The following is a 15,994-nucleotide window of genomic DNA, read 5'->3' as shown; positions in this document are numbered from 1 at the left end:
GTGGAGAGAACGCAGTCTAATTCTTGGGGGTTCTATTCATTTTTATATGCGTACGACGCATACGAATGTAGTTTCTCACCTCCGGTCCGTTGTACGGAAGTCCCTTGACAATCTCTGGTGATGCATACAGCGGGCTCCCGCAGTATGTTTCCAAGACTTGGTTCTTTTGATAGAGGTTGGAAAGGCCAAAATCTGCAAGCTTTAAAATGACAGGGTATATCAACAGATTGAGCAACAAGGAAGTTTTACATTTACATTTGTTACACAGTTGTTCTTATTTTTTAGCCTAGTAAAATGCTTGACCACAAATGCACTGTAATGGCTTTTGGCCATTCTGATCATCATGCTGGATGGTATAAAATCTGGGGGCCAACACTTATCAGGGAAGTGTAACTGGGCCCATCCGATCTCTCAGGGGCGCTGAGTGCATCAAAACATTTTCTTCACCCTCTACAACAATGAAAAGCGCTTTCAGTCCAATTTTTGAGAAAGGCGCTATATAAAAAAAAGACTCCTCATTACTACTTGTCGACTAGAATGCGAGATGCAAAAACAGCATGCAAAATGCAGTAGGCAATAGCGATGATACGGCCCTGAATCAGACCCCATGGCAGGTCTCCAAAAATCACTACTCTTCGATTTTGCAGCGAGTGCAGTTTAAGCAGTGCCATGACACATGGCCGTCTGCACTTGGCTTCGCTGCTTGGCAGAGCATCATGGGGGCTGCAGGTGATGTGCAAGTGCTCGTACTATAGTAATGTGCCCTCAAAATTTTGCAGGCACATCGCGGGACAGAACCTGGCGTGTGGGGCGGCCTTGCCCTGTGCTGGGCGGCCCCCACTATGGGTTTTAGACTTAGTTTTGCAGGGATTAGCAAAACTACAACCCACTTTGAATAAGTACAGTACAGTAAGCCCAGGGCTGCAGTAGAGAAGCCGTTGGAGTCTTCATAAGCTTTTCATCAGGTTTGAATTAAAACTGGAGGAAAATAAAACAAACCAGGAGCCTGAATTTTATCCTGAGACAAAAGACTATTAATTCTAGATTTGTTCAGCCTAGGTGGCTATAATTTCTCGTCACGCTCTCCACGTGACAACAACATGAAGACTGAAGGCAGACAGAGAAGGCGCAAACAAAGGATTAAGATTATTTCCTAGAAGAAGAAATTCCAGGAATGCTCTTTGTCAGGAAAAGAATGAATTACTGAAGATGGATCCAATTAAATCGTGCTGGTTTTTTTTCCGGTGCTACGCTAAAACACAGACATTCCCCACATAGCTCTGCACAATGTTAACCTGTCATACCTTCCTTAAAAGGCCAGTGAAACAGCAGGATGTTAGTCAATTGTTACTTCTTGTTATTTTTAGCTGTCCTTATGATTCTTTGAGCTATTTAAGCTATTTAAGTTGTGCGATATGTGGAAAATAGGTTGGTTCTTGGCACTGGGTCATTCCCACAGTTTATCACTGCTGAAAGCATACTCTGTCGTTGAGAAGCTGGTGGGGTGTCCAGCTCAGAGCCATTAGCATTCCTCCTTCTTGCAAGTGATAGTCCCGTCTGGAGACAGTTTGGCACAAGCAGATTGTGTTCTGGGTACTCAGAGGAGAAATAGATTTTGTTTCTGCAACATAAATCGTGTATTTTGGCCTGGTCCTCCTTGCTAACACCTTATTGGTCACTGGTATAAAAAGGTTACGTTCACGTTAAAGCATATTTTTATGTGAAATGCTGGTAACTATGGACCTGACAGCTGAAGCCAGATTACTTGCTGGCAATCGCACCCATGACAAATGGTGATAGCACTCGTGAACAGAATTACTGTACATCCCGTTTTCACCAAAACAGGTTTTTAAAAACATTTTAACCCTGTTTTCCAACAACGCTACCGATTTTTAAGTGAAAGTTATACATTTAGATAGTTGATAAAACAAATGACAAACTTACAGTATGCTTCACATATAAAGCTCCAAGCTCTTACCTCCCCTAGCAGAGCCCACGGAGGGAGCAGGAAGATCCCATGTGCAGTATGCAATGCTTTCTCCTCTCCTGATTCTGGTTGTAGCCATGCTAGGGTTAGGTCGTAAAGATGGCCATTGTAGAACGATCATTCAAAATCATCAATGGTTTAAGAATGATGTAGAATAGTTTTGCCTTCAATGAGGAGAACCCGATGGTTCTCTCCCATCGATGGCACAGCATAACCAAATATTTTTTTTGTCTCCCGAAGGTGAAGGGACACGGAACAGAGCTACACCCCCGGTACCTGTAAAGCCCCACCTTCAGGTTCTGATTGGCCCATGGGCCACCAGTCAATCAAAGAAAATAGATGCTCATTGATGGTGAAAAACATTGATGGTCATCCATACGATATAATACTGCCATTGATGACTGTTTGTACTATTGCCATTGATGGTAACCATCAATGGCAATAGCACCGATGGTCATCCCTAACACATAATAGGGTCCAATGGACAGTCGGAACAAGCATTTCATATAATCCCAATCACTGTACTCACCTTTACATTCAAGTTTTCATCCAGGAGAATATTCTCCAACTTTATGTCTCTGTGCACAATTCCATTCTGAATATAAAAAGATACAAAAATAAGATGAGCAATAATGCAGCAATACATTGCTTATGTATTACACAAAGTTTCCTGTTGTAAAGTAAAAGGGCGACATAAATTGAGGCACACAATGGGAGTAAAGCTGACTTAGGGGACCTCATAGCAAAATGTCATCCCCCTCCATCATGTTCACCTACTCATGATTGTGGGCATCTTCTCCTTGGCAGTGAACTGCAGCTGGCCCATATGCTGTCCCGGCCGGCCAGGTCCATCTCTGCTCACTGGCAGATGCTGGAGGAGGCCTGGGAATGTTCCTCCTCCTTGTAGCATCAGGCTGGCCCTGGAGAGCAGATGTATCTGCAGTGCAGCATCACACTGCTAAGAAAGAAGCCGCCACCCATGGGGATCAGAAAGTGAGAGTATGGCTGTAGCTACACCTGCAGATGGAGCCGCTCTCGTCTAGCCTGCCTATGGCGATTGTTCTGTCACAGCGCGCCTAGTCGCAGGGCAGCGCAATAAGAATCACAGCTTGGTGATTGGCAATGGTGTTACTGGATGAATGCAATACCTGCGATCATCCACCAGATGTCGCTTTTTAAAATCACCACTGCACATGTGTCTAATGCAAAGCTATATCAAAAGGATCCGGATTGCGTGTGCCTGAAGTGTCCATTGAAATGCACTATACTGTACATTATTGTACTGTGTGCTCAGTCTTCAGTGCATAGAGGTGCGTCTCATTACGCTACTTATGAGGACAAGTTAGTAACAACTATGGAGCTATTGATGGCATAGGTAACACTGCTGTCTGTGCCTCTCGTTATTCTACACTAATTAAACACAGAATTACGCTACAGTATGAATGACATACTGTACGGGCACGCCAGACTCAAGTGGGTTAACAAAATGGCTTCTGAGCGTGAATCAGGGCTTTGTGGAAGCAGCTCCAGACCTCTACCCACACTGCTGTCCAGGTTTGGGCGCACCTGCTGTGAAACAGGGAGCTGAGCACCTAGTAGGAGTTGTCCCACTGGAGAGCACAATTCTTCTCACCTCGCCGCATTCCAGCCATGGCTCCCTGACTGCAGATTACTAAGTAGCACAAACAGCTTTTATTGTATTGTACTGTAACGGCTACAGCTATAAGTGATATCTCTATAAGTATAATGGGGAGACATAAAAGCTCCTCCCTAAGTTTCTGGGTGCAAAAACATTGTGCCTAGCACCTCCATAGAGGTTTTCCTATTTGAGTACTAAGTTGCACTAACAGCTTTTACTGTACTCTGCTGTAACAGTTACAGCTATAAGTTACAGTGGCGTAACTATAAAAATTGTGCCCCCCCCCCGCCAAGAAATAACAAACCACCCCCAAGCCGCCCATGCTATGCCCTCCAAGTCCACTGTGCTTCAGTGCCAGGGACCCGCAGATTTTGTCTGCGGTCCCGGCTCCCCTCCTGGCTTCTGCTGGTTTGAAAACGGACCATCACAAAATGTCCACCGCATACAGCAGACAGTTTCAGAGAACTGTCTGCTGTATGTCTGCTGTACGGGGGCGGACATTTTATGATGGTCCATTTTCATTTCAGCAGAAGTGTCATTATATTGAATGCTTTTATTAAAAAATCTATTTTTTACTATTATTGTGTTACCGCAATCGTTGTTAGCGCACTCTGAATCCCTTTTCCTCCATTTTTAAAAACCTTCGGATCTTATCTAACAGGGGATCCCTCAGAGTTGCTGCTCTAAAAACCTTTCTGGCGCGGTAGGGGTATCTCTTCCTATCTGTTTACATATATATATATATACATACATACAAGGGCGTAGCAATGTATTGGGGCCCCTACCGATCCTCCAGCGGTAGGGGTGGGGGAATCTTTGATGTCCTGCGGGTGGTAGGGGGTGGTAGGGGGTATTATATCAACCACTCAGCGTGTAGGGCCTGGATCAGTAATTTCCACTAATTACCCCTTTACGGCACAGATGGTGGGAGATGAGGTGGGAGTAGGGGGCATCAGGCTGCATGAAGGGGCCCTGATACATAACTTCCAGGGTGGTAGAGGATGTTTAATATGCAGGGGAGGGGTGTATAGTGGAGTGGGCTTATTATTCATAATTATCTGGTGGGAGGACAGCTTGCTTGACTGCAGATATCTCCAGTTCCCAGAAATAGATTTCTTAGATTGTAATGGAATTAAAAACTAGAGAATCCCACCTACCAAATGGTACTGGGACTAGGGGATCAGAGTTCAGGAGGCAGAGCAATCTGCCAACGAGTATATAAAACTACATACCAGGTGGGTGGAGCTGGAGCAGTAACCAGCTGCTGGAAGGCTGATATCTCTGGTTCTGGGAACAGTAGAGACAAGCTACTAGTGTCCATCAAAGGTTGAGAGTCCCAGTTTTTGGAATATACCCTCAGAAAAACTCTAAGTCAGACAGAACCTGAAATATCTGACTGGGAAGAGCAATTAACAGGCTTGGATGGGGACCACTGCTTTGAAGTCAGATATCTCCGGTTCCCAAGGGCCGATTTTTAAAATTCTTGTACCCATAAAAAGAGGGGCCCAGACACAGTGTCACCTCGCCTCAAATGCCGCCAGCCCGCCGCACATTTCCCCTATGCTTAGAGGTCATTTATTAATTATTGGGCATATCAGGAGACCAATGCCGGAATCCTGGGATTGGCCTCCCTAGCTATAAGTGATATCTTTATAAGTATAATGAGGAGAGATAAAAGCTCCTCCCTAAGTTCCTGGATGCAAAAACACTGTGTTTATCCTCTCTATACAGTATTCCTATTTGCGGTACTCAGTAGTAATGAGCTAGGTGCACAATTGGAGGGGACCCTACATACGGTTGCTTGCCACTTCCTGATGTCATATAAACTACTACGTATGCTGTAAAAGCCAAGAGTCTCCTCTCTCATATGGGGCAGGATGTTGTAACATCCGCTGCCCTGTATCGCCGGGCATCGCATTATTAATAACCACATATACTCAAACACATGCGGTTATTAACGCAAGGGACAGCTCTTGTAAGAAGCCCATAGGCTTTTGCTGGCGATTCCCTCCGTAGCGGTGACACTGCGGAGGGGGGTTAGAGCATACAGAAATGTGGTAAAAACCCCGATAACGGGGTTTTTACCGCATTTCTGTGTTAGAGAATCGCCCCCATGGTACCAGTACAAGTTTCTAGGACACATAGAACCGGAGATAACAGGGTGCAAAATAGCCACGTTTTTACCTATTGACTAGAATGGACCTGTTAATTCAGACCCACCATGGGTTCTGACGCTTGCAGTTACCCTTTCTGGGGTCTCAGAAACTTGGGGTTCATATCCTCTGGTAGATAAACGTTTCCTCTTCTTCCGATTGGACCACCAAAACCAGAGAAATTAAGCTTTAAGCTCATTTTAATTTGTCCATAGGGTTAAGCTTTAGCAATGCTATGTTAGTGTGCTTTTACACCAACGCTACTGACTCTGTAACAAATGCTGTGGTTCTTGTGGCATGGAGTCGCACTATAAGGGTTTTATGGAAGAAACATTTTTTTGCGTGTGCCTAGTTTTATTAAATATAACTTTCATAAATGTTTCAATTAAAAAAAAAAATAACAGTAATTGAACACGGGTTTCAAGTGTATAGAGCGGCGCAAGTTGCCCACTAGACTATGCCACTTGGTGAGTGTATGTAGAGTGCTCCCATTCAGAGGCAGCCGTAGTGCCGCTACAGCGTCTCAGACACTCCCATTGTGGACGGTACTGTACTCAGCCCACACAGCGTCTCAGACACTCCCATTGTGGACGGTACTGTACTCAGCCCACACAGCGTCTCAGACACTCTCATTCAGAGGCAGCCGTAGTGCCGCTACAGCGTCTCAGACACTCCCATTGTGGACGGTACTGTACTCAGCCCACACAGCGTTTCAGACACTCCCATTGTGGACGGTACTGTACTCAGCCCACACAGCGTCTCAGACACTCCCATTCAGAGGCAGCCGTAGTGCCGCTACAGCGTCTCAGACACTCCCATTGTGGACGGTACTGTACTCAGCACACACAGCGTCTCACACACTCCCATTGTGGACGGTACTGTACTCAGCCCACACAGCGTCTCAGGCACTCCCATTGTGGACGGTACTGTACTCAGCCCACACAGCGTCTCAGACACTCCCATTCAGAGGCAGCCGTAGTGCCGCTACAGCATCTCAGACACTCCCATTGTGGACGGTACTGTACTCAGCACACACAGCGTCTCAGACACTCCCATTCAGAGGCAGCCGTAGTGCCGCTACAGCGTCTCAGACACTCCCATTGTGGACGGTACTGTACTCAGACCACACAGCGTCTCAGACACTCCCATTGTGGACGGTACTGTACTCAGCCCACACAGCGTCTCAGACACTCCCATTCAGAGGCAGCCGTAGTGCCGCTACAGCATCTCAGACACTCCCAATGTGGACGGTACTGTACTCAGCCCACACAGCGTCTCAGACACTCCCATTCAGAGGCAGCCGTAGTGCCGCTACAGCGTCTCAGACACTCCTATTGTGGACGGTACTGTACTCAGCACACACAGCGTCTCAGACACTCCCATTGTGGACGGTACTGTACTCAGCACACACAGCGTCTCAGACACGCGCATTGTGTGTGGACGGTACTGTACTCAGCCCACACCAACCCCCGCCTCTCTCCCCCTTCCCTGGGAGACTTTTCATGGAGAAGGCAATGGAAGAGGCCGATTCAGTCGATCTGGCTGGGGGAAGGCGCTATACAGATACTGTGTGCGTAATGCATAGTACTAACCATTACATGGCATGCTCTGTGGTACTTGCACATTGAGCCCCACTAAAAGGCTTTTTATGAAAACAGGTATGCCAATTGGTGGAGCATTAGCCAGCCAGCGGTGGCGATATATATCGCATGAATATCGTAGGGCGTGCACCCACGCACCTTGGCACAAGGGAGCACAAGAAGAAAAGTGGATCACCAAAACCTTCACCATGGCACCAATGAGAGGCGCTCCATCTGTATGCGGATGGGTACAAATTAAGGGCAGGGGGGGCGCCTTCGGGCAAGGTGGTGTTTACCTGTTCACTAGGCTACGATTACGTGAAGCCTAGGGAACAGGTCTGAATCGGGCCCCATGTTGCCATGTAACAAATACATTTATATTGTTTCTGTGCAGGCTAAATACTGGTTACTTTTGCATGTAGCCTACATATGTCAGACAGCTTTATTTTAACACTGCAATTTAGATTTCAGTTTGAACAAAATCCACCCAAATCTCACTGCACATTACATCTGCCCCATCTGCAGCACAGCTTGGTTTTGCCCATTTGCTTACTTTCCTAACAAAAGCCCTAAGAATTGCATATTATAATTCCAAGCACAGATTTGAGCAAATCTTTTACTTTACTGATTGCTAATTTTCTTTTTCAAATGTTTGGTTCTGAGCTGATCCAAACTTGTAGAGGGTTTGTGCATCTTTGTGCTTTATCTGGCAGTTGCCCTGTGCAGTGTGTTTGCGGTTGCTAGTACACTCGCCTGCATGGAATGATTTATTGTCAATGGTGAAGTTGTGCTATTTCCAGTCTCTCCTGCCAGCAATAATAATGTATTGATTGAATGCGGAGCAAGCTGATAGAAAAGTTTCTCACTACAGATAATCACACACAGCAGAGGTTACCCAAGACACCAGCATAATGTTTCTCTAGACAGCAACAAGCCAGACTGGCCGGCGGGAAGTCGGCAGAAAATCATTCCCAGTGTGGGGCAGGTTCTGGGAAATAGAATAATCGCCCAGATATAAACTGTTGTTCTAATGAAACTATACAAGGGCGACACATCAAAACACCGCCACACTGCTTGTTGGGTGAGAGCATCAACAGATCTGGCTATCAATTATATCTCTGTGTACACCCAGCATCAGCGGAAACTTGGCTGTTACCTATATTAGATAAATGACACTGCACAAAAGTCTAAAGTCCCCCATACATTATGCAGACAAGTCGGACCAGGGCCGGCGCTACCCACTCAGCAGCTCCTGCAAAGCAGGGAGGCGCCATGCTGAAAAGGCGCTGTCTCTCTCCCTGCTCTGCTAAAGCTGCCTCAGCCCTCACTGTCTCCTGCAGGCCGCCCGCAGCGCCTGTCTGACAGTGGGCAGGCGGCAGTATAAAGAGCTGCTCCCTGCACTGCGAGTGCAGACAGCCTGCAAGCCGCCCGCAGCGCCTGTCTGACAGTGGGCAGCAGTATGGAGAGGCTGAGCAGCTCCTTGCACCGCGCACACACTGTCATCCTCCTGCGACCTGCCCCCTCTTCCTCACGGACAATTGCGCTGATGCATGTAGCGCTGTCTGTGAATGCCTGGATGACATGTCATGTCCGGATCCACCCCCTACCCATTGCTCCCTGCGCCTGTCGGCTGTCAATCAAATGACGAACAGGCAGCAGTGCCGCCTCCCCATCCTTCCCTCTTCTCAGTGTACTGTGCCAGTGCCACTGCCAGTCCTCAACACTCCGCCCCCTCTATCTCCTCCCCTCTTCTTCCATCTCCTCCTTCCCTCTCCTTCTTTCCCTCTCAGTCATGAGTGCTGCACATAGTTTTTGTACTGCTTTCGGATCGTATCGCACACACATTGCATGCATGCCGTGCGATGCGATGCAATCTAGCCCATAATGTATTCACTGAGATTCTCGCAGCGTATATGGGCACCTTTAGTGCCTGCAACATTTTGCGGACACAGCACTGAGATGGTGTATGCATACATGTACAGTACATGCACCCGAGATCCTCCATAGGATCGCATGTTGCATACGCTCCCACAATCGGGCTGCAGCTTGTTGCAATGGCAATGTGAAAGGGCGCAAAATGTATGGATTGCAGGAGGGCGCCGGACACCCTAGCACCAGCCCTGAGTCGGACCTAATTTCCCCTGAGCTCCCCCAGCAGCTGCCCAGAGAGGTTACTACGATTTATCCCATGTAATTCCTGGGGAGCTGTGGGCGCAGGAGGTCTGGCCTGTGGATGCAGCGGGCAGTCCGCAGTGTCTGGGAAGCGCTAAGCAGACTATGCGGATATCGGTGGCAGAATGTGAAAAACATTCAAAAGATAGGCCTGCCGCTGATTGGCTGAGAGAGCTCTCTCTCAGCCAATCAGCATCAAGGCAGTGAGCAGGCCTTTCTTTTAAATTATTCTTCACATTCAGCCGCCACTGTCCGCAGTGTCTGCTCAGCGCTTCCTGGACAATCAGCCACTGTGCCACCTGGCTTTTCATGCTTCCCGGAACCCACGCTGCCCTCCTTCAAATAGGTGTTTGCCAGCAGTGCTTCACTGCTGGCACACACCTCCGGATCGGAACAACACATTGTGGGTACTAAAAGCACCCGCAGTGTGCCTCTGATGGGTCCAATCCGACATTGAACCTGCAGCAGGTTAAATCTGTAGAGTCTGACCCGATACGCATGGGACCACGCATCAGGTTGGATGGGGTGTCAAACACATCTGATATGGGCCGATTTCTTGGCCTGATCAATCAAAATTGGACAAAATCGGATAAATGTATGGATGCCTTAAACTTGACTTGTTTTATTGTAGAGAGTGGCAGCTGTTACTGCTTCTCCCTCAGGGGGACAGTTATCTGGAAAGAGATAATGTATCAGCCATTAATCAAAATGGCAGTTGGGAGCTGGTTGACTTATACTTTATCTCTGTCCAATTTATCTCTCTCCAACTCTTATGACACAGACCCCATAGAGCTGGTTGTTTGCTTTGGGAAACTGCTCCACTTTATCTCTCCCCAAGATGTAATACAGCTCCCCCTGTTTCTCAATTAGCTCACTAAATGCCAGCTGTCCCTGATTTATTAGGGCAGTCCTGATTTCTGGGACATTAGGGTCTATTTAACCTGCTGTGGTGCAGCCTGCAGTGCAATTGTCATTTTGGAAAAGGGGAGGGCTGTTTAACAACAGCCTAGCACTTCCTGAGAGATAAATACGCCCACTGGGAGAGTGGTGTATCTACACACACTGTTACAGCCACACCCCCAGTGTACGGTGGCCCAGCCCCTTATTAGCCCAGCCCCCTATGGCCCAGTTTGGAACATCCTAACTAGAGATGGGCAAAACGCATCACTGGGACGAGCCGGGATCCAGCGGATCACTCCGTGAAAAGATCCAGATCTTTTAGACGGGTCCTCAGCTCACTTTGAAAAAAGGGTTAATTTGATAATAAAGAAGCATAATTTGTTTTACAATCATTTATTGCCATTTTTTAAAACTTTTGTTTTTTAAAACAGTGAGCTGAACAAATAAGAACATACATGACCGAGTAAAACACTGATCGATGGCTGGGTGCAGAATCGCCAACGATGGCAACCATCGATGGCGTCTGCACCGATGGCCATCCCTAGCAGCAGCAGCCTTGTTATTCTTTCTTTTACTTGCAGTCGCAGCACTGAACTCAGTCTCTGGAGTCAGTACATCTCAGCTGCCACAGGTGGCAGTGCTGAGCTCAGGCAAATGCATTGTAATGGAAAACGAAACTGAAAGTAAAAGAACGACGGGTCACCTTTTTGGGATCGGCGGCTCACTCAGGGGCAGATTTATTAAGCTGGAGATAAAGCAGAGAAAAGGTAAAAGGAGATAAAGCACCAGCCAATCAGCTGTGTTTGAAAAAGACAGTTGGGAGCTGATTGGCTGTGCTTTATCTCCTTTTACCTTTTCTCCGCTTTATCTCCAGTTTATCTCTTCTCCAAGCTTAATAAATCTGCCCCTCACTCTTTTATGGGATCCGCCCATCTCTAATCCTAATGTTGGGCGGTACTAGGGCCCAGCTGCTGTCTAGGCACTGAGAAACTGTAAAAAAATGAATAAAGCAAACTTTTCCTGCACTTTTTGGCTTCCATTGAGCATCATTTGCAAATTACGCATAGCAAGAAAAGGCCAAGTCATGGGAAATATAGGCATTTTACACACGGATAAGTTCCGCACAAGAACTATATGATCCCAAAGGATGCATTTGCAGCTGTGTGCATTCTTCTGCCCCAGTTTGGATGCAGCACATACTGTAGGAAGCAAGTTATGGGAACACAGAATCAGGTCCGATGCATTCCATTTCAGTGACTCCTACATGTACAGCCCTGATCGCTGTGACCCCACATTAAACCTCTGCTATGTCTTTATAGGATCACCTGTGTGTTCTAAACCTCAGTGTAGACTATTTTGTACTATTAACCATACACCTCTCTGGCAGTGGCGTAACTAATATTTTTGCACCCCCCCCACACCGAAATTGACATCATCGCCGCTGCATGCCTGGTCTGGCACTGCAGATATCCTCCTGGCTCTGTCTCCTGCAGTTATGAAAAATTACATGGCAAAATGGCTGCCCCCTAATAGCCTCCTCTAACGTTCCTAAAATAAACTGTCTGCTTTATGGGGGCAGCCATTTTGCCTGGACCAGGCAGGAATGTGGCGGCGGCATGCGGAGGGGTAAGGGGGGCGGCTCTGAGCAGTGTACTCTGATGACCACCGGCCGTGCCCCACTGGCGCTTGCTCCCCTAAGCAGCCGCGGTGGCTGCTGTACGGTAGCTACGCCACTGCTCTTTGGAGGGGAGATCAATATGGCTGCCAGTCACACACCCACAGGCTGACAACTCTTAAGCTGTACACACCAGGCGATGGTCGCTGATGAAAGGGAACCTCTGTCGGGGGAGCCGCAGAGGGAATCAGCTGGTCACAGGAGCATGCTCCTGCGACCAGCAATCATAAGGGGGCTAAAAACGGGAGCGCACACACTCCAATCACAGGCAATATGGTCGCTCAGCGACCATATTACCAGCAATTATAGCCCGTGTGTACACAACTTTAGAATGTCAAGTGATTGCAGAGGTGGGAGAAGGAGCATTCTGACTCCAAGGGTTGCCATAGTAGTCACATGACACTGTACGGCTTCTTATAGCCTGTCACTGTGATTTATATGACAAAAACCACACACAAGTAATGTAGAGGTGCTTATGACTTAAACACTATTATATCCCCTTACTAAGTGCATTTCCTTAGTATTTAAAAATATATTGCATTTAATTTGTATCAAAGAATCAATCTGACTATGTCCCAGCTCTGAGTTAATCAGTGGAGACAGAACCAATTGCAAAATTTCTCTGTTACCGAGTCCCGAAATAAACTCCCTGCCACAGACATCCTGCATAAATATCCTGTGTGCCGCATAGGTACATTCTATACCACTGAATCACACTTCAGTGTTTACTTACTGGAACCGCATGTGATCCTAACAAGAACGTCTGTTCCAGAAACCCAGACACTCGTTAGTTTATTAAACGGCAATCAATATATAAATACATGAATATTTACCCAGAAATCATGCCGTAATGACAAACGACTCCACATATGCAGCTCCTGGCCACTGAGGGGTCAGTTGCCGAGTGTGGTCACCCATATTAACCAGACATTTGCATTCACTGGCCAATTTTACAATACAAGCGGGGTGTGATTGATTAGGTTGGCAGTGTCTACATCAAAACCAAAAGGTCAATATGCACAAGGACAGATAAGGGGCATAGGCTGGTGCATGGGGTGACATTTAATAGAGATAGATGTTGTGTTTTTTGCGATTTTTATCGCAAAAATGGCCGTTTTCGCACTTTTTCCCGAATTCGCATAATTAATGAGAGGCGAAAATCGGACAAAAATGCGGGATTTGCCGCGAAATCACACTTTCTGTAAGTGCGATTTTTTTTAACTCCGGAATTCGCATCCAGATGTTTTCCCCATTGAAAAATATACAATTTGCATATTTCATGAGATGCGAATTTGGAAATCGCCAAAAAAAAATGGTCTAAACAGCAAAAAAAAAATAGACCTGATCCTGACTGGCGATTTTGTCAGAACCATGCACAGATCATTGTGATCTGTGTATGGTTCTTTGGTAAAATATGTGTAAAAGTAAAAAAAAAAAATAATAATAATTGGCGTGAGGTCCCCCCTCCTGTACATAACCAGCCCCGGGCTCATTGAGCCGGACCTGGTTCCAAAAATATGGGGGACAAAAAGCGTAGGGGTCCCCTGTATTTCTGAAACCAGCCCCGGACTCTTGGACCGGTCCTGGTTCAAAAAATACGGGGGACAAAAAATCTGGGGGTCCCCCGTATTTTGAAACCAGCACCGGGCTCCAACAGCCCACAGTGTCATGCCACAGCCGGGGGACACTTTTTACACAAGGTCCCCCGGCCGTACCATGAGCACCGTGGCTGGTCAGCCTTGGACGGGGTACCTGGAGGAGTGGGGACCCCCCCAATAAAGGGGTACCCCCCCAGGCTTCACCCGTCCAGGTCTGAAGCCCGGGGCTGTCACTGGCGTCCCTGGCCATTGGACGCCGGCCTGATAGTGTTAAATTCACATTCCTAACATTGCTTAATACAGGAGAACTACAAGTGCCAGCAGACCTCCTCCGTATGCTGGGACTTGGAGAACCACAAGTCCCAGCATGCGGGGCATTAATGGGCCCGCTGGGACTTGTAGTCCACCTGTAAAAAGAATGTTAAAATAAAGCACACACACAGAAAAGTAAAACTTTATTACATACACACACATCTCAATTTTACACCGCTATACATACCAATCCAGGATCCAGCACTGGTCTCTCTGCAGCAGAGCCGGTCAGCCCGCACTGACAGCGGGGACAACCGGCTTCCTCCGATGCAGCTAACAGCTTCTGTCGCGTTATCCCAGCTTCTGTCGCGTTATTGTGGTTCTCAAAGTCCCAACATGCGGGGGAGGTCTGCTGGCACTTGTAGTTCTCCTGTGTTAAGCAATGTTAGGAATGTGAATTTAACACTATCAGGCCGGCGTCCAATGGCCAGGGATGCCGGTGACAGCCCTGGGCTTCAGCCCTCCAGGTCCCCACTCCTCCAGGTACCCCCTCCAAGGCTGACCAGCCACGGTGCTCATGGTACGGCCGGGGGACCTTGTGTAAAAAGTGTACCCCGGCTGTGGCATGACACTGCGGGCTGTTCGAGCCCGGAGCTGGTTTCAAAATACGGGGGACCACCAGATTTTTTGTCCCCCGTATTTTTGGAACCAGGACCGGTCCAAGAGTCCGGGGCTGGTTTCAGAAATACGGGGGAACCCCTACGCTTTTTGTCCCCCGTATTTTTGGAACCAGGTCCGGCTCAATGAGCTCGGGGCTGGTTATGTACAGGAGGGGGGACCTCACGCCATTTAAAAAAAAAAACAATTTTATCACAAAATCGCACATTTTACAAAACTCGCACCTTTTCATGACTAAAAAAATTGCACTTTTCATCCCGAAATTTGCCCTATATCGCACTCTCGCACTTTTCATGCCGGAATACACACCTCATTAAATATGCGAATTCCCGGCAAAAATGCGATTTTAAAAAACGGCGATATAGGGCAATTTGAGCAAAAATCGCAATTTGCTAAAAACGGTAAACCCATTAAATCTCGCCCATGGTGTCATTAGCATAAGGTAGTAAGCCATACTTGCCTACTATTGAAAACTAGTTTCAGGGAGATTATAGTTGGTCTAGTTCCATATATGTGAACGTGGCACCTAGAATTGTTGGTGTGCACTGCTACATCTGAGAGGAATCTTTTAAAATGACTTATATACCAATGTAGATGAGCCACAAAGCAGTTAGTAAGAGCTACTATACTGTAATGTAAATGTATCTATCTCTCATTCCTTTTTCCCCAAAAAAATGTAACAGTGTAATGTGGGCTAGGTGACATGAGGGAGATTGATAGACTAATGAGGGAGAGAGGGAGATTGCTGCTATTTCAGGGAGTCTCCTGCACAATGCAGGAGGGTAGGCAACTATGTAGCAAGTGTACTGAGAAAAGTTTTGAAAATAGAGAGTTATGAATGACCAGCCAATCTGCTCCAAACTGCCATAACATGTCAGATAGGAGCTGATTGGCTGCTGCTCTATAACTGTTCACTTTAACCCTTTTGAAGGCTTAGTACATAGCACATACTTGCCGACTTTTGAGCTGCCAGCTCTGTCAGGCAGGGGGGCGGGGCCGTTTCCAGGACTGGAAAAAGAGGCAGTCCGGGGGCGTGGCCACACAGATGATGCCCTGTTAGGGGCGTGCCTACAGCGTCGCTGCATTTTAGCCCTGCCCCCCGCCGTGCAATGCCGGTATTTCAGTCATTGCACTGCGCGGGGCGGGGCTAAAATGCCACGATCGCAGCATTTTACCTGCGGACCCCCCTGCCGAGGGACACTTCGCGGGAGCTGGGGGGGATATGCGGGAGGATTGCCACCCTTTCCGGGGGACCCGATTTCTGGTACCCTCCCGGCCATTCCGGGAGGGTAGGCAACCCTGACATAGCATTCAGAATAAGGTCATTAGCCTCCGTGCTCCTTTCATGTGATATTTAGTT

The 15,994-nt window shown here is 47.4% G+C and overlaps 1 protein-coding gene across 1 annotated transcript in view; it reads right to left on the bottom strand.

The window, feature by feature from the left end:
- The window catches only part of LOC146025605 (NUAK family SNF1-like kinase 1), a 58,648-nt gene that overhangs the window by 2,832 nt on the left and 39,822 nt on the right, over positions 1 to 15,994 (bottom strand). Inside the window, exons 4-5 of the mRNA XM_083155531.1 lie at positions 2,517 to 2,582; positions 80 to 199 (exon numbers count right to left, since the gene is read on the bottom strand). Of these exons, the coding sequence (XP_083011657.1) occupies positions 80 to 199; positions 2,517 to 2,582 (186 nt within the window). The remainder of the gene's footprint in view (positions 1 to 79; positions 200 to 2,516; positions 2,583 to 15,994) is intronic.

This window comes from Crinia signifera, chromosome 8 (genome assembly GCF_055691185.1).
Source record: "Crinia signifera chromosome 8, ASM5569118v1, whole genome shotgun sequence".
Lineage (NCBI taxonomy): Eukaryota > Metazoa > Chordata > Amphibia > Anura > Myobatrachidae > Crinia > Crinia signifera.
The sequence above is the reverse complement of the archived record's forward strand: the minus strand, read 5'-3'. Positions and strand labels throughout refer to the sequence as shown.